The sequence below is a fragment of the Dreissena polymorpha genome, chromosome 8, assembly GCF_020536995.1.
Source record: "Dreissena polymorpha isolate Duluth1 chromosome 8, UMN_Dpol_1.0, whole genome shotgun sequence".
Lineage (NCBI taxonomy): Eukaryota > Metazoa > Mollusca > Bivalvia > Myida > Dreissenidae > Dreissena > Dreissena polymorpha.
In genome coordinates, this window is record NC_068362.1 from 37,011,448 (window position 1) to 37,031,659 (window position 20,212).

General features: G+C 33.9%; 1 protein-coding gene across 19 annotated transcripts in view; it reads left to right on the top strand.

Annotated features, from left to right (window-relative positions):
* Nucleotides 1-20,212, top strand: part of LOC127841135 (coatomer subunit beta'-like) — a 238,277-nt gene that overhangs the window by 61,246 nt on the left and 156,819 nt on the right. For 11 of the 19 annotated variants that reach the window (XM_052369731.1, XM_052369735.1, XM_052369732.1 and 8 more), the window contains 4 exons: nucleotides 1,300-1,635; nucleotides 5,958-6,068; nucleotides 6,556-6,579; nucleotides 10,400-11,817. In XM_052369731.1, the coding sequence (XP_052225691.1) occupies nucleotides 1,300-1,635; nucleotides 5,958-6,068; nucleotides 6,556-6,579; nucleotides 10,400-10,435 (507 nt within the window). In that variant the 3' untranslated portion in view covers nucleotides 10,436-11,817. Of the gene's footprint in view, nucleotides 1-1,299; nucleotides 1,636-5,957; nucleotides 6,069-6,555; nucleotides 6,580-10,399; nucleotides 11,818-20,212 lie in introns of those variants that run through there. The other 8 variants (XM_052369736.1, XM_052369738.1, XM_052369737.1 and 5 more) reach the window with 6 other exon arrangements.

Sequence of the window (20,212 nt, forward strand, 5' to 3'; positions counted from 1 at the left end):
TCCCCCATTTCCAAAAAAATTCCCCCTCCTAAGGGCTGTGGACCCCTTCCCCCAAAGTAGTGTGAGGGTGCTGGCAGTCTGCACAGGTTAATCGGAGACGAAACTTTCCATTTTATGAATTTTTTCCTTTAGAAATTTAAAGAAAGGCTCTTCTAAATGAAAATTAAGTTTAGCCAGAAAGTGTTTCACTGATTAGCCTGTGTGGACTGCACAAGCTTATATGGGACAACACTTTACTCACATGCATTTAGCCCCATTTTCACAGAGCGCGTCTCAGTTACTAGTATAGCAATCATTTCAGGTTTCAGTATTTTGCGTGTGATTTTTGTTCAACTTAGTTTTCAGTTACAATTATTACATTTTTGTTTGTATTTAAACAATGCTTGTTGTATGTTTGTTCTGCAAATGCCAACCTTGCTTATGTAAGCTGCCAAGCTTATACTGTCCATTTGCATTCTTATTTATTTTCAAAATATATCAGAACAATGTAGCCCATAGAAATATGTAGTGGTTATATACCAGTTTTTATATAATATATGTATTGATTTGTCCATAACCTAAAGGGACTTGTAGGCAGTTGTTTCATTTTGTTTTCTTTTTAAATAGAAGGAATATGTAATTATTTAACTGCAAAAACTACACCAATTAAAAAGTCTATACTAACAATATAATGAAGAAATTATTTTAATAGAAAAATGCTTTTCAGAGGATTTTTTTATGTTAAGAATATTATGTGAAACTTTGGTAGTGTCTTTCAAAGCTATCTTAGTGATAAATGCATTTTACAAAATAGTGACTTTTATATTTAGCCTGGGAAAACTGGGCTTAATGCATGTGTCTAGTGTCATCTCAGAATAGCTTATGAAGTAGGCACAGGCTAATCAGGGACAACAAGTTGCTTCTTTGGATTTTTTTGTTTACAAGATCTGTTCTTAACAGAAATCCAGTATGGACAGAAAGTGTTGACCCAGATTAGCCTGTAAGGACTGCACATGCTTATCTGGGATCACACTTAACGCACATGCATTAAGCCCTGTTTTCCCAGAATGAGGCTCAACATCAATTTTTATTCATGAATACAAGTGCCCATAAATAAAACAATTGAACATGCGTGTTATTTGGCCTGTTTATAAAAACATTAGAAACTCTAAACCAGACTATCCATGGGCCATGATTAAAAGTCTAGTTTGGAGGGGAAGTAACTTATCCTAGTGTCTGATGAGTCATGCTACAGTTATTAATAAAAACGCACATAAATCACACATTGCAACAATCTGTGAACAGGTCCTTTAAATTCAGCACATCAATGTTACCAAGCCTGCCCATTTATCTCAGATGACTTGGAAGCCTTCCTGTGCCATGAGTCCAGACTGGGACTCCGATAATGACCCTGAGGATGAGGGCCAATCAAAAAGTTTTGAGGGTTATTCAAAAAGTTCAGAAACTGAGCGTCATTCAAGCAGTTTTATTGAGGAGGGTTCCTTTAAAAGTTCAGCAAACGAGGGTTTTTCTAAAAGTTATGAAAATGAGGGTATTTCAAAAAGTTCTGAAAATGAGGGATTCTCGAATGTGACCCCAAATGATGACATGGGTTGGTCGGATGAGGAAGCTAGCCTCTCAGAAGATGAGAAGGAGGTAGATGTTTTTGTTGACCTTTGAACTGTTGGATTATTGGTTATTATTTTGTCATGAAAGGTCATGCTGTGGTGCTGGACATTTAATTTTCAACCCTCTGAGAATTGGGAACCTTTCTGAACCATGTGGCTTTGGTAGTTTCATATTTGGACCTTGCTTTGGGAAAATGGGGCTTAATCCATGTGCATTAAGGGTCAGTCCTGTCCAGATTGCTTTGTGCAGTCTGCACAGGCTAATCAGGAAAGACAATCTCTGACTAAACCTGATCTTCAGTTCGAAGAGAGTTTCTTCAAACACTAAAATTCCATAAAAGTAAAGTGTCCCTGATAAGTCTGTGGTTAATACACAGGACATTTGGTTATGACACTTTATGCACATGCATTAAGCCCAGTTTTCGAATACAGATGCTCAAATATTTCTGTGGTGTCAGACCTTTAATTTTGAATCATTCTACAGTAAAAAAGGAACCTATATGTTTGTGGTAGTTTCATATTTGTATTTATCCATTCAGTTATTTTTTACCATTATATCGAATTGTTATTCTTGCCTTGTACAATTTGAGACTTTGGCTGTTGATATTTAATTTGAGTATGTCATAAGCATTTATTAATAGTTCAGATGATGTATTATTATTTATTTTGTGGAGTTAAAAATGTTCAGATATATTTTTATAAATATTTTCCTTGTATATTGCCAACATGAATCTGATGTTGATCTTTACGCAATATTTTAAATACCATTATGCAGAAAATATATTTGTAATGTACTGGCATAGATAGCCAAGGCAAAGGACATAGCCCACTTAAATACTGATAGAGAATGATTTAACTCTTGAAATAAGTGCACAACCCAATCTGAGTTTGAATACATGACACAATTAAAGGCCAAGTCTGCAATTTTCGATAATATAATCAGGACTTTTTTCTTTATTTGGGGAAAGGGCCTGGCCTTCCATTTTGTAGAAACAATTATCAACAAAACTAAGAAAGGTGAAAAAAATTCCCATAGTAAGCTAGACATTTTAAAATTCCATCATTTTTAGCTCATCTATTTTTTGAAAAAAAATTATGAGCTATTGTCATCACCTTGGCGTCGGCGTTGGCGTTGGCGTTGGCGTTGGCGTTGGCGTCGGCGTCCGGTTAAGTTTTGCGTTTAGGTCCACTTTTCTCAGAAAGTATCAATGCTATTGCATTCAAACTTGGTACACTTACTTACTATCATGAGGGGACTAGGCAGGCAAAGTTAGATAACTCTGGCGTGCATTTTGACAGAATTATGTGCCCTTTTTGTACTTAAAAAATTGCAAATTTTGGTTAAGTTTTGCGTTTAGTTCCACTTTTCTCAGTAAGTATCAATGCTATTGCATTCAAACTTGGTACACTTACTTACTATCATGAGGGGACTGGGCAGGCAAAGTTAGATAACTCTGGCATGCATTTTGACAGAATTATGTGCCCTTTTTATACTTAGAAAATTGACAATTTTGGTTAAGTTTTGTGTTTAGGTCCATTTTATTCCTTAAGCATCAAAGCTATTGCTTTCATACTTGCAACACTTACTAACTATCATAAGGGGACTGTGCAGGCAAAGTAATGTAACTCTGACTGGCATTTTGACAGAATTATGTGCCCTTTTTATACTTAGAAAATTGAAAATTTGATTAAGTTTTGTGTTTAGGTCCACTTTATTCCTACAGTATCAAAGCTATTGCTTTCATACTTGCAAGATTTATGAACTATCATAAGGGGACGGTGCAGGCAAAGTTATGTAACTCTGACTGGCATTTGGACGGAATTATGGGCCCTTTATACTTAGAAAATTGAAAATTTGGTTAAGATTTATGTTTTGGTCACTTTACCCCTAAAGTATCATAGATATTGCTTTCATACTTGGAACACTCACAAACTATCATAAGGGTACAGTAAAAGGACAAGTTGCATAACTCTGGTTGTCATTGTTACGGAATTATGGCCCTTTTTTGACTTAGTAACTTTTAATATATGGTTAAATTTTGTGTTTCGATCCACTCGAAGTATCAAGGCTATTGCTTTCAAACTTCAAATACTTACATGCTATCATGAGGTTACTGTACCTGGCAACTTGAATTTTACTTTGACCTTTGAATGACCTTGACTCTCAAGGTCAAATTATTAAATTTTGCTAAAATTGCCATAACTTCTTTATTTATGATTAGATTTGATTGATACTTTGATGAAACTACTCTTACCTGACATACCACAATAGACTTCACCCAAACCATCCCCCGTGCCCTCCCCCCCCTCCCCCCCTCCCCCCCCCCCCCCTAATTTTTTTTTTTTTTTTTTTTTTTATAAGATCATCTCACAAATGACCACCACACCCTCACACTATACCCCCACCCCACCCCCCCACCCCCCCCCCCAAATTTTTTTTTTGATTTTTTTTTTTTTTTTTTTTTTTTTTTTTTAAGATCATCTCACAAATTATCACCACACCCTCACACTATACCCCCCCCCCCCCCGATTTTTTTTTTTTTTTTTTTTTTTTTTTCGCTTTTTTGGAAGATAATGTAATAAATGTCCACAACCCCACACTATACACCCCTCTTCACTCCACTCCTCCCTCCTTTGTGATTGAAAATGAGAGTCCCTTCACCTTTAAAAAGAAAATAGATGAGCGGTCTGCACCCGCAAGGCGGTGCTCTTGTTAAGAAATTTTCTTTGGGGAAGGGGCCTTTCTCTTAGGGGAAGGGGTATCTATAAGGCTCTTGCTAAAGACGGAAATAAAGCCCTGATATACTTCACCAGTATTAGATAAATATTGGCAAGCTTTACTAATAATAAATGTAAAAAATGGCTTTAGGAAGCACATGTTTATGCAAGCTCGGAATATTTTCATAAGCATGATACTGTGTAATTAAGATAAGATGAGCTTGCTGTTTTGTTGTTGTTGTTGTTGTTCAACTAAAGAATCAACTCTAATTATTTTTAATTTCAAGTTAATACAGAGAACCAAGGTATTTCATGAACTTAATCACTTGTCATCTTAGTTCATATACATGTATAGATAATTCTTGTAACAGCCTTAAGTGCAGTGCACACTTTAATCCAGAGACTTGAGATATTTTATGATTATCATCGGCTCTGATAGCAAAGTAGATAGTTGGAAATCAAGGAGTTGAACGTGCATTAGTCTGTATTTCAAATTTAAACTTTTGCACATGTTTTCATAATCCAAACATGTTGACATAATCCAAACACAAGCAGGGAAAGATCTGGGATCAAACAAGGTACAGGGTTCTGCAAAAAGGGACAGGGTTTAGCAGGGTGTTATTTTGCTCCATAGATCTTTCCCTAAGTTTCTTCAAAACTAAAATATAAGCAACATAAAGAGATAGAAATTTATTGTTGTCTACGGTTTAATTGAAGAAACATGTTGGTAAAAAATTGCATGGTTACATAATCCAAATGATATTCTTTGAAATGCATTAACAGACAGGAATATGTTTGATTTTATTTTAAGGACTATATTATGGTAATTTCGTGTTGATTGAATAGGTCACATACCTCAATAAAATAACTTGCTATGAGAAAATGGGGCTTAATACATGTGTGTTTAGTGTCATCCCAGATTAGCCTGTGCAGTCTGTACTGGCTAATCAAGGATGACACGTTCTTTAAAAACTAGATTTTCTCTATAAAGATACTTCCTGTAAACAAAACATAAAATGGTAAATTGTAAGAAAAAAAACTTCATTAAAACAAGAAATTTAAAACAAGTGAAAGTGCTGTTCCTGGTAAGCCTTTGCGGACTGCACATGCTAATCTAAGACGACACTAAATGCACATGCATTAATCCCAGTTTTTCAGGTATCCCAGAATGAGGCTTAAACATAAACAAAGTGAAACTATATATTCCCAGAGCAAGACTCAAATGAATTCAGAAAATAAATTGTCAAGACACAAAAATACAGTTACTTGAATTAAGCCCAATTTTCCCAGAGAGTGGACCATTTGTATGTTTCCTCTTAGTTGTATGGAATTTTTCGTTTTATGGCTTTCAAAACACAAATACAGATAAAGCGAAAAGTGTCGTCCGTGATAAGCTTCTGCGTGCTGCATAGACAAATCTGGGACGACACTTTATGCACATGCATTAAACCCAGTTTTCCCGGAGCATGGATCATACGTAACAGGCCCCAAGCCAGCCAGCAGTGAAGCAGCCCAAACTTAACGCACATGCATTAAGCCCCATTTTCCAAGGGGATTGCTAAAATACATGATAAGAATAATCTGATGTGGCTGCAACTGGAGTTTCACATTGCTCATACATGCATGTTTCAGGCACAATCAAGCCAACCTGCAGTGCAGCAGCCCAAACTGGGGGCCAAAGAAATGGCTGACCTTGAAAAGGAGCTCGAACTCGACCTTGAAAACTTGGACGTCAATACAGACGTGAGTATCTTTGAAATAGAGTAAATGGCTGGTGTTTGAAAACTTGGACATAAATCCAGACATACTTATCTTAGAGAGTGGTAATGTCTTGTGCTTGTAAATAAATTTTAGTTGAAAATTGTCTATATTATCTTCAAAATGTATAACTTCAATAGAAAATCTGTCACCACTGTTTCTTGGATTAAAAAAAAGGGACATTTGTTTTTAGGAAATCTAACGAAGTCTAATTGAGCCTCATTCTGGGAAAACTGGGTTTAATGCTTGTTAATAAAGTGTAATCTCAGATTGGCCTGTGCAGTCTGCAAAGGCTTATCAGAGTTGACACTTTCGGCCAACACTTGATTTTGGCTAAGAACAGACTTCTTTCAAACTAAACATACCATTAAAGACGTCACAGGCTAATCTGTGATGACAGTTTACGCTCATATACTAAACCCAGTTTTCTCGGAAGCCAGCTGAACTGAATTGTTGTTGTTTGGTTTTATAGGGAGTTGATACAGGGGACACACAGGTAGTTCGAATTCTATGCATGGGGAACATGTAGCGTGGTAGATTAGACGTGAACATGTGTGCTTAATGTCACTGTTTTTATTTCCCCGGTAGGGTGTCATATAGCAGTTGAACTGTGCGTCAGTCAGTATGTCAGTCTGTCCGTCCGTCCGAAAAAACTTTAACATTGGCCATAACTTTTTTAATATTCAAGATAGCAACTTGATATTTGGCATGCATGTGCATCTCATGAAGCTGCACATTTTGAGTGGTGGAAGTTCAAGGTCAAGGTCATCCTTCAAGGTCAAAGGTCAAAAAAGAAATTTCAAAGTGGCGTTCTCATGAAGCTGCACATTTTTAGTGGTGAAAGTTCAGGGTCAAGGTCATCCTTCAAGGTCAAAGATAAAAAAAACAAAATTCAAAGCGGCGCAATAGGGGGCAATGTGTTTCTGACGAACACATCTCTTGTTTATTTAAAAATTGAATAGCATTTTAATCAACTTTTAAGCGGTGCATAAACTGTGAGCGAAAATATCGCCTTATATTCATAAAAACCAAAAACCTGACAGTTCATATGCCAGCCAAGGACATGCAGATATATGTTATTCAATTCTTATAATTACAACATAATGTGTAAAAAAGCTGCAATTAATTGAACTATAAGGGCCTTAACCGACTTTTAGTCGCTTGTATTTTTATCTCGTTTGAGTTTTGGTTTCAACTTTCTTGAATAACAAAATATTAAAAAAGTTTGCCCAACAATAATGTTATTTCGCTATAAACAAATGGAAAACAATGTCACTAAGATTCAAGCAATACAATCAAGTCATTTGGCCTCAACTATTTTTTTTTATTTGGAGATGTTATTGTTTTATTTTTGATGTTATTACATTATTTAGATTTTTTTTTATGGTTTCTAGAACATAGTAACACTTGTTCTTACATTAATCAAAAATTAAAGTTTTTTTAACACATTCTTTTCATTCAAACAATTTACATATCATTTAGTCTTTAGCTCACCTGAGCACCAAGCTTTTGTGATCGCCTTTTGTCCGTCGTCCGTTGTGCGACGTCAACATTTGCCTTGTTCACTCTCTAGAGGCCACATTTATTGTCCAATCTTCATGAAATTTGGTCAGAAGATTGGTTTCAATGATATCTTGGATGAGTACGAAAATGGTTACGTTTGCTTGAAAAACATGGCTGCCAAGGGGCGGGGGCATTTTTCCTTATATGGCTATATATGGCCATAGCAAAATCTTGTTAACACTCTTGAAGCCACATTTATTGTCCGATCCTCATTAAACTTGGTCAGAAGATTCATCCCAATGATATCTTGGACGAGTTTGAAAATGATGTCGGTTGGTTGAAAAACATGGCCGCCAGGGGGCGGGCATTTTTCCTTATATGGCTATAGTAAAACCTTGTTAACACTCTAGAGGCCACATTTATTTTCCGATCTTCATGAAACTTGCTCAGATGATTTGTCCCAATGATATCTCGGATGAGTTCTAAAATGGTAACCTTGGCTTGAAAAACATGGCTGCCAAGGGGCGGGGCATTTTTCCTTATATGGCTATATACATGTACATGTATGGCTATAGTAAAATCTGGTTAACTTTCTAGTTTGCTCAATCTTCATAAAATTTGGTCAGAACATTGGTTTCCTGTGTAGTAAAGTTTGGTTTTATTATGTCAATGTTATGTGACATTAACTGTATTATGTAATTTTTCATAACACAGAATTTTCATAGTTAACATAACTGTTTTAGTCATTAACACTTATGATAAGCCTTTTAACAAAGAGATAACGGAAAGAAAGACAACATGTACATGATTTTGCAGTATTTATGCAGTATTTATCTCCCTTGTTTAACCTGGCTCAGTAATCTATTTTTAGTTCTGCTCTGGAATTAGGGAAGATATTAATCATTGATAAATGCACTGTTTTGAGGGAAAATTGACTACGCTGCAATTGATTTCTTCTGAACTGTATAAAATAAGCTGTTTTGGCTGATTTAAACACCCCTTGATGCTTTCTTGAAAAGATAACAGCTCTTGAAAAAGGTTGGAATTTTGGAATAATTAAACTCTAAATTATTTTTAACACCAGCATCAAGACATTTTGGCATTATTTCCTAATTATTCTTATTATTTAGATTATTCTATTTGGCATTTTCTTAATTAGAAAGACTCTATTCTATTTCAATAACTTCAGTAAATTATTCTTATTTTTACATTTGATTCACTGAAGTTTCCTAATCTCCATAAATATTGTTCTTTAGATTAAATTAGACCTCTTTTGTAAACTAGATTTTTGAAGCACTTTCTAGACTAACAGTAACTTATATTTATATCAGTTTTTTGGACAGATTTTGAACGTTTTTTACATTCATTAAGGTATTTACTGTATGTTGTTCATTTTTGTAACGATACCTAGATTCTTTAGTCTTAATTTTCTGTCATTGTTCTTCATTTTCCGAGTTCTTGGAATAAAAATTAGTTATTTTTGTTAAAGCTGCCTTGATTTTCACTTATAAATAAATTCTTTGAGTGTATTTAGGCGTCCCTGAATGAACGCCTTTAGTTAATTGAATTACAACCAGTCAGTATAGTCATCCTGACCGGAAATAAGAGTTTGTCAAATAAATATTTCTGCATTACATAAGTGCTCACAAAGTTACATAACTTGTAACCGTCCTGTGACCGGTTCATTTGCGTAGGTCAGTTGAGTTTGATAATGGTTTGGATTGGTAAAAAAACATGGCCCCAGGGGAGTCTTTTTCCTTATATTTATATAGTAAAAAAGCTTGTGAACACTCTAGAAGTCACATGTTTTGCCTTATCATCATGAAATTTTGTCAAAACATTAGATATGTGGATGTCTCGGACGAGTTTGAAAATGGTCCTAATCAGGGAAAAAACATGGCCGCCAAGGAGTGGGGCAGTTTTCTTTATATGTATATAGTGACAACATTTTTTTCCCAATCTTCATGAAATTTGGACATATCTTGGAAGAGTTAAAAAATGGATCAGGTCTGTTAAAAAAACATGGCCACCAAGGGGCCATTTGTTGTTCATTCTTCATGATACATGTACTTGGTTAGAACATTTGTTCCATTGATATCTTGGGCTGCAAAGAACAGGTCATATCTTTTTATCTCAGGTGAGCGACTTTGGGCCTTTCAGGCCCTCCTGTTTAGTAATATCAAAAGTTAATATTTTCACTGTTTTATTTAAGATGCTTTTGAACTTAACTTGTGTTTAGTTTCAAAGTGTTCTGGTTACTTTTTGTTTTTTGGCAACTTGGTTTAACAGCTTTCCCACATTAAGAGCCAAGTGAAAATGGGTATGGGCAAACAGCATTAAACAATTACAGCCTGTGAGTTACTCACAGTCTGTTCAGGTTTTATGCTGTTTGCTGCTCATCTGTATCTAAGGGTTGAAAATGAAACCTTTAAAACTTGAATTAAGTAAGAAAGGTCTTAGATTTAATTTAACTTTCAAAGGGACAACAAATGTGTAAAAATATGTATCTAAGTTCAATAATTATTATTCATTGTTTGAAATGTGTAACAGTTTTTGTCAATAATTAAAAAAAATATGTTTATTGATTACAATATATCATGACGCAGTGGTAGTGCATAAGCTTTTTCTTCCAGAGGTCCCTGGTTTGAAACCTGGGAAAAGCAATAGTTTTATTAAAATATCTTGTCTTGCAATTATTATTAATTAAGACTATTAAAAAAGGAAATATATTTGATTACATATTTCAAAAATATAAAAGATGTTTGTTGTATCAGCATGAAATTTAATAGAAACATATAATTTTTGTTTTTCAGGACATAGACCTAGATGAAAACTTATTGGAAGACTGATTGGTCAACTATGCTTGTAGAAGGAAGAGACATTTTGATCATTATTAGGGAAACAAGTTTTGAAATTGCATGACTGTGTTCATAGAGTGTTTATGATTTGATTTCAAGTTACATATGAGGTTTACAAGTGATGTGAATCTTTACTTGTGCTTATTACTATCTTGTCAGTGCTTATTGTTTAACTCTCAGTGGGACAATGGAATTACAAATGGTTTGTGAAAATTTGAGACAGATGAATTGTGTTTGAAATCATTTCATTTAGTGCTAATGTATGTTTTTAGTTTTGAGGGAACTGAGTGAATACTGCTTGTGCAATTGACTGATACATATTGATTTAAATTGTTTTAGTGAAGCTTATACTAAAATTACATTTCACGTGTGAGGTATGGGAAATTTACCAAACCAAGTTTTTTTCGGCATTGATATAATTAAAAAAGGCAAGGGTCTAGTTAAAAATGTTAAGAATAACTTATTTTAGTTTCTTAATAGGTCAGCATAAAATAAAACATTTATGTAACAACACATAATTGTATTTATTTCCATTATTTGGCATAAAGTTACCAGTCATATTCAAGATGTAATAACTATGTTGTTGAACTAAAACTCTTGAAAGAGCGGGCATGTTAAGTTACATTGTAAATAGTGACATCACATTTGCATGTTTGGAATATTCCTATATATGATACAATATGTTGGTATGATTTTGTTACATGTAGTTATAATTTGCAATGCATACTTTACATATATTGTATGTGTGATACAATCCCGTGCTTGTCATTGTTATAATACATCTCAATACTTTCTCCTGTTTTTGGGGTAAAAGAATAAGAAGCCATGATGTTGAATACCACTGAATACAAGTAAAATATGCGACTTACTGACATCTATGTTGAGCAATGTGGCAATTGTCTCGGATGAATGTTTCATTATTCGTGTAGTATATATGAATATATTTGTTAGTTTTTATCTAATTATGAAATATTTAAGTTTTGATCTAATTATGAAAATATTAAATAATATTGTTGAGTCTTGAATCCAAAAAAAAGCATTATTGCAATGTGTATATTTTTTGGACATAGCATGTTTCAGTAAATTAAAATAATGCATATATAATATTTCTTACTGACTCAGTATTGAATAAGGATTAAACACTCCTAAGAAATTACAAATAAAATGGTTTGGGGGGGGGGGACAAAGTTTGAATCAAGCCTGTATTCAAGCTGTTATAATTGATCATTTGACCATAGTTACAGTGTACATTATATTTATTTGTGTATAATGACTATAAAAATACATCACATGTGAATGTGATATCATGCATATTTTGGCTTCTACTGTAGCATCATGAGGATGGAAATACTAAATAAATTTGATAATACAAACAGGACGTTGTTTTTTTACTTGTAGAACAGGATCAAAATGTATTCTGTATTACAATATTTTCAATACAAGGAACATTTTACCGATTTTGACATGTATGTTATTGTCAGTTTGTCATCAAATGCTTTAAATTTGATAAATGTAAACATTGAAACTAAATAGCTCCAGTAAAACAAGAATACAACTAAAGAAAACAATGAAGAAAGAAAAAAATGAAGGAAGAAAACAATTATCCTCAACTGGGCTCAATTCAATGACCCCTGGATCGAAAGTCTACCACTCAACCCACTGAGCCATCCGTGCTGTTACAATGGGGAAAGTATTTTATGCTTCATATAAGCAATCCTTGTATTGTCAAATATTGCAATGATGTAATGATAACAACACAACTATTCGGAATCTGTAATGACGTAGTCAACAGTTAAGCATTGGGTAGGCGAGGAGGGGGCATTTAGATGAAGATTTTTTTTCTAATTACTGATTTGTAATTGGTATTGTAAACTGTTTTAGGGATCGTAGCTCGGAATAGACTATTGCGCAATTACTGCATGATTTCAATAGTAATTAACGGCTTTCTATGTATAACACAGAGTTCAGGGGGAAGATTAAGACTATACATCTATATATATAGACATATATATATATATTTTATATACATGTTAAAGGTTCAAATGTTTTTGAAGTACCTGTGATTCGTTATATACTGAATTTACTAAGGTCTTGAAGAGAAAGAGTCAGCAATCATAGTGTGGTCCTGACTACTACCTCTTCGCTCTTACATGTCTTGTTCGTCCATAGACCATAGGTGCAACTTTTTACGAAAGAAGATAAACGAATGTTGTACGTTACAAAGATGTCCGAAAAGCACGTCTTCCCACTCTGAACTCTGTGGTCAATTTGATTTACACATCACTACACTAATCGAGGATAACTACACAAGTTATTAACCAATCAAATTTAATGGTTTACAGTCAACTTGTCCCAAAGTTAACTCGTCCCCATTTTTGGTCAACTCGTCCCCAAGTCAAATCGTCCCATGGTCAGCTCGTACCTTTTTCAAACTTTTCATTTGGCAATGAGCTCGAGACGCGTTATTTATGCAAACACATAAATAAGAAACACATCAATAGAGTTAAATATAGAATTTTTATTTCACAACTTTCACAAAATAAGTTTTTCAGTTGTTCGGGTGTTTCGCGGACACTTCGTCGCGTCTGTACAATGTCCACAGACGGTATATATTGCCTTGCATTGAGGTTTGCTGGCGTAAGTGGTACCTAGTAAGTTGCAGCTACGTAACAAGCTCCCTTGTTGCCTTGGACGTACACTCTTGGCACACAAAATACACGGATATTCCATTTCACATAACACATTCACTTGTACACATGTATTCAATTGCACATATATATAGCTAATAATAAACTATGCTAAATTCAGTCGCCATATACATATTATTAAGTAAATTTAATCTATTATATAAAAAATCGCATGCGACAAACAACGCGTAATTGAAATGTTTTTAAATTCTTTGACACAAGGGACATTATAATACATCATTTTTTGTCATAAACATGCTTTTAAAAGTAAAACATATCGTTTAACTACCAATTAACTTTAATTGGATCATTATAGGCAATTAATTAACGTACGCTGTATATAACACCTTTCAGACCATCTCCCTTGTTAAACATGCTTCTCCAAGTAACATTTATTAATTAAAATACCACACAACTTGATTGAATAATGGCAGGCAATTAATTACCGTACTAGAGTTGCGACACCTTAAGGGTTTCGCGTAATGGAATGAGTGGAGATATCAAATCAAATTAAAAAAAAAAAATTGGTACGAAAAAATATGTGGGTACGAAAAAAAACAAATTTTGGCACGAAAACAAATTGGAGTACAAAAAAAAAGGGTACGAACAAAATATCGGGAAACCTAAAACTATTTGGGTACGAAAAAAATGGGTACCAATTAAAAAATTAGGTATGAAAAAATTCGGGTACGAAAAAAATTTGACTACGAACAAATGTGTACAAAAAAAATGTGGGTACGAACAACTTTGTGTACGAAAAAAAAATGGGTATGAAAAAAATGTGGGTAGGAAAAAAAAAACAATTTGGTTACGAAAACAAATTAGAATATGAAAAATATAGGGAACGAAAAAAATTAGGTTACAAAAAAACTATTTGGGTACGAAAAAAATGGGTACGAATAAAAGTTTGGGTACGAAAAAAATGGGTACGAAACAAAATTTGGGTACGAAAAAAAATGGGTACAAAAAACATTTGGGTACGAAAAAGATGGATACGAACAAAAAATTGGGTACGAACAAATTTGGGTCCGAAAAACATTTGGGTCCGAAAAAAATAGGTACGAAAAAAAAAAATGGGTACGACAAAAATTTGACTACGAACAAATGTGTACAAAAAAAATGTGGGTACGAACAACTTTGTGTACGAAAAAAAAATGGGTATGAAAAAAATGTGGGTAGGAAAAAAAACACAATTTGGTTACGAAAACAAATTAGAATATGAAAAATAAAGGGAACGAAAAAAATTAGGTTACAAAAAAACTATTTGGGTACGAAAAAAATGGGTACGAATAAAAGTTTGGGTACGAAACAAATTTTGGTACGAAAAAAATGGGTACGAAACAAAATTTGGGTACGAACAAATTTGGGTCCGAAAAACATTTGGGTCCGAAAAAAATAGGTACGAAAAAAAAAAATGGGTACGACAAAAATTGGGAACGGAAAACATTTGGTAAGAAAAAATGGGTACGAAAAAAATTTGGGTACGAAAAAAATGGGTACGAAAAAAAATTAGTGTACGAACAAATTTGGGTACGAAAAACATTTGGGTATGAAAAAAATGGGTACGAAAAAAATTTGGTACAAAAAAATTTGGTACAATAAAAATTTGGGTACGAAAAAAATTGGGTACGAACATTTGGGTTCGAAAAAAAGGGGGACAAAAAAGAATTGGGTACGAACAAATTAGGGTACAAAATAATTTGGGTACAAACAAAATGGGTACGAAAAAAAAATTTGGGTGCAAAAAAATTTGGGTACGAAAAAAATTTGAGGACGAAAAAAATGGGTACAAAAAAAATAGGTACGAAATAAATATGGGTACGAAATATTATGGGTACGAATTTGTTTATATTTAAAATCAATTTTGAATTGTCTAGCGGGTTAATCGTCTTGTGGGGGTGAATTGTCTTGGGGTTGCTATTAACACTACATGTACTTCCGGCTTATCCACGTGTTTATAGCGATTGCGCAATAAAAAACACCACTTTTTCGTCATTTTATCAAAAACTGGATTTTTTCCAGATATGACGAAAACGCCCAGCCATTTTCCTTGTCCAATTGGGAAAAGTACCCGTACCGGTCCAATTGGGAAAAATTGAGTCGTGAAAACCTCAAAATTGGGAAAAATGGAGTCGTGAAATCCTTAAATTGGGAAAATCGCGTCGTGAAGTTTGGGTCTTATTAAATACATCATACAGTTCAAACTTAATTGAACATACCCATTAAAATAATCATTTGCAGGCATGCCTTAATGACCATTACTTAAAGTAATAAAATTGATATAAATAACAAAATATTATATAGAAGACACAAAATCAATTACTAGTTGTTTTAATCTCTTATAAAGCAATGTCTCTCACTTTCATTTTTTTTAAAATTTCAACAATCTTTGATGTTTGATCATCACTCAGTTGCTAGCATCCCTCTCTGCACAGCATCATTAGAGCTGTCAATGTGTCCTGTGATAGACGGTTCCGATTTGTCGTGCAAAGATTGTTCATTAGACTGAACAACCTTTCCACAGAGGCAGTGCTGGAGGGCATTTCAAACTACGATAAGGTTTCAAACCGACGTCAAACAGTACGCTGGCTGCCTGACAAAAGAACCGCAAACAGTAACGACTCTATTGATTGAACGCGCTGAATAATAAAACCCGATATTAATCGAGCGCGTGGTTACACACAACTATACGATTTTCTTTGTTCACTCGCCGAAAGTTGGGTTTTGTTACGAAACTTTCGATCGTTTTGAGAAAAAATTCGGACGCCAATTGGGATTTTTTCAGATGCCGATTGGGAATTTGGGAATTTTCGCTCGATTGGGAAAGTACCGTTTACCGGTACTTTATAAAGAAGGAGGAAAATCGCTGACGCCATATACATGAGAAATTTCAGCACGAGTGTCGGGCCAGTTTCAACACTCTCAAATCGGTGCTATACGCTGGAGCTTATCGAATTTTAGTCGCCATTATCATTTGTTCAATTGAACGTCATCAAATGATGACGTTAATATAGCACTCATTCCATAAAAACCAGGAGTCAATGACCCCTGGACTGAAATTTTGAGGAGTCAAATTGAAAAAATCTGGGGTCAATTTTGAAGCGCGTTAATTGTGTTTTTGTCTGTATTATTCATTTTTTTTAGATAAAAACATGCTCCAAGAGTTACACAATATCTAAAAAAGTTATACTGCGTTATTAAATAAAAATACCATGATACATAACACAACATATTTTAATGAATTGGTACACAAAGATAAGGACAAAATATCAATAATTTGTGCGAACAATCGACTTTAAGTTTTTCAATAACAAAACATGTTCATTTTACAACTTTTATTATTTCTATCACTATGCTATGTTTATTTGTTAAAACAATAAATGCTCATTAAAATCTACTTCATCATAACACATTTAAGTAATTTAAGATATGTACCTGTAGCACCTTTTCATCACATATTTATCCTTGTTATATTATCATTATCCCTATGATAGCTTTTGTACAAAAACACAATCTAAATGCATGGAACATCTAGTATATCTATTACTGATTATCCGAATACTATACATGTCGGAAATAATCAATATATACACTTAACAATGCCTTACCAGTACAGGGGACAAAAATTCCACTCGTCCGCTCGTATTGACGAGTGAAATCTTGAAAGGACGAGTGAATTTCCCTAAAGCTCTAGTCCTACAGGACGAGTGAAAAAAAAACTGATGTTAAAATATGTATTTTCTGACCAGTAAGACTCTTTTTCATTAAATCATTTCTTAAAGCATATCTATTCCGAAAGTAGATCGCGAATGAACCGAAAATCGTAATTGTAAATTTCATACAGCAGGTGCGCGTTGTTATGCGAGACTGTGTCCCGAGTTAATATTGGCTTTTTGGTGTAAACTTTGCGTGTCCATGTTGACAGGGAACCATCTGACTTCATTCACTGTAAGTATTGATTTTTTTAAAGAATTATTTTACTGCGAAGTACGGTTTTAAACCAGTCTGAATTTCATCTGAAAAATGTCTGACATACGAGCGTTCTTTAAAGGGGGCAGGAGCGATGTTAAACCATCTGAAATGGAAAGCACGCAAGCATTAGAAAAAGGAAAAAACAAATTTGTCTTCATTTATTTATTTTGTGTTCCTCATAAATAAAGTAAGTTAACATTTCTTCTGTGATCAGCTGGCATGAATAACTAAGTAAGCAGCATTTTAGCAGTGATATAGGAAACATTGTTTGTCATATCAGTCCTTTGCAATCTTTCTTTCACACATATTTGAAGGACAAGTGCATGTGTTTGCAGGACGAGTGAAAATTTTAATGCACTTGTCCTGCAGGACGAGTGCAATTTATAAATATTTTTGTCCCCTGCAGTAGTAGTTTAACTTTAATAATCCAAAATTTCCTTGTTGATATCTGGTTTAACAAACCTTATTTAATGTTTGTTAAATCCAGTTAATGCTATCTCCATTATTGAATCACCATTACTTGTCATTTGAATTGTTGTTGTTGTTTGAATTGCCATTTTTTAATTGAAATCGGGTTTAATGTTAATTTACAATATGTCCGCCATTTACAATGTCAAAGGTCAAGGCGTAGCAATTTAATTCTACTCGGATAATTTCTATCTAATTGAGAAAATGTGTTTTCTTAATGTTTATGTGTAGTAAATGACTTGTGAGTATAAAAAAACAAAGCCCGGGGTAGACCTCTATTCCCTCGATTATAGACCGAGTTTCAAATACTGAAACATTAATTTTGATTAGGAACACAGGGGGATTTATTACCATGGAACTGGAGATGTTAACTGACTGACACACGGGTTAAATTTTCGATGCGTCAAAATGACGCACGGCAGAAAAAAGGGTTGCGTCAAAAATGAGTCATTTTTAATTTGCTCGCGTCAAAACGCAGGATTCTGCTTCTATTGAAATCCCTGGTCCAATATTTGTTTTGAAGTTAAATATGCATACCGATGTTGATGAAGATTAGACTAACAGTGTGACTTCTGTGGTATAAACATGCTTTTTGTTTATTTAATATATTAACCAATTTTGTTAGCTCAAATGACCCAGTGTTAAACTTGGCTGAGATTTAATTTATACAAATCTTCTGACCAACTTCTTTAAGATTTGCGAATAAATTAAAGAAAGCAAAACAGTTTTTCAAATTCAGCCAAGACATCATTAGAACAAATGACCTGACCAAGTTTCTTGAAGGATGCACAGTAAATGTGATTTCTAGAGTGGTAACAAGATTTTACTATAGCCATTGGCCCATATAAGGACGAGAGCGCCGATTGCGCTGAAAGCATAGTTGCAAGATACAGGGAAGTTGCTGCTGAAGTAAATGTTTACGTCAAAATATACTAAATAGTTTCCTTATATGTTTCGATGTAAAAGCGACAACTTTGAGCAAAAATAAATACAACATTTTGCACATAGAGACCCCCATAACCATACCTTTTCTTGACGGGCATTCTTAGCTGAATCGATTTAAGCAATAAAAAAAGATATGTCATGTTCAAACCAAAAAAGAGAAATAAATGGGTTTCTAAAATTTATCGCATGGAAGTGGTATATACAATACTAATAATTCAACTTGTCATAAAAAATTTGAGTGCACAATTATACTTACAGAGTATTCTGTCATATCTATTACCTGTCAATAATACCCGAAAGGGGAGTTAGACAGTATACAGTCTTGGCCACACATGGCTGGACCGACAGACACGTCTTGTAAAATTGTGTAAGGTCCGGCCTGTCTGTCAAATTTACAGGACTGATTGTTTGGTAAAAAGAACAAAAACATATTCATAGGTTTGTATAGGTTTGTTTATGGCTCTGAAAGTTTTCTGAGGTGCAAAAATAGCAATAGTGTCTTTATACATGTGCTTTTCCGTACCAACGCTCTTTCTGTTGACGGAATTTTCCGAGGGCACCTGATTGGTCTATTTATGTGCATCTTACAAATGCGGGTCAGGACGGTCCAAATCCATGACGGCCTAGTCGCTTAACAAGATAATCATAAATCTGATTATTACAATTTAAATGATGCAGATATCAGTTTGTGTGGTTTTAATAGCAATAGTAATGTATAATAATGATCATTGTCATTCAAACCGTTATTATCTTGGCTATCAATGTCCACGCGTGAAACAGGCCGGTTGTCATTTATCGAGGCGGTTGTAAGTTTAGGCTGTATTGACCAGACTCATACCTGACATGCGCGCTAAGCATAGCTTAGTTAAAAAAGTATAAAGTACTTTTGTTTTGGAAATTGTTCTTAAGATATTACAAAGAAGCGATTCCTGTTTATATTTACTGTTAACATGCGTTCAGCATTTAATTATTATTTTTTCTAAACAAGACTAGTACCATGTATGGCGTGTATTATTATTTAACGTCAGATACAAATGTGTGACCTTAAAATTAATAGCTATTCAATAATTTTATCATTTTATATCATATACACCTTGATCCCAGCAATGAAACCAAGTTATTTTACTATTATATTCTGTAGCCTACAGGACCTACTGTCCAGTAAATATTTGCCTAGTTTGGATTTGACTGAGCATATATAGATAGATAGAAAAACCACACGCTGCACATATTACAGGCTTTTGTATTGCTGATATTTAATTTCTTCTTTGCATATTCAATTGATAAAAAAACTCAAATGGATGTCTATTCTTAGTTTGCTGTCTTATTGTACCCTCAAATTATAAATGTTTCTTCAATAATTGAATTTTCAGAAACCTCATTCTTTAAAAGAAATTTTCAAAGTTATTTGGTTAAAGCCACACACTTTGAAATGAAATACATGTTAATCAATACATAAAGATGCAATTTGAAAGTGTGCAAAATTGTCATTAAATCTATAGCCTTACATGTGTATATTCTAATTGGCATAGATAAAATTAAATCTATAGCCTAGTTAGAAAGTAATATATTATTGTTTAAATGGTACCGGTTTTAAACCGAAAGTAGGATTTGTAAACATATACGTCTATTTCGACAAATGCAATTATTTTTAAGTTTAAAAGCGCAAAAAAGACTGATTTCTACCTTGTAATCA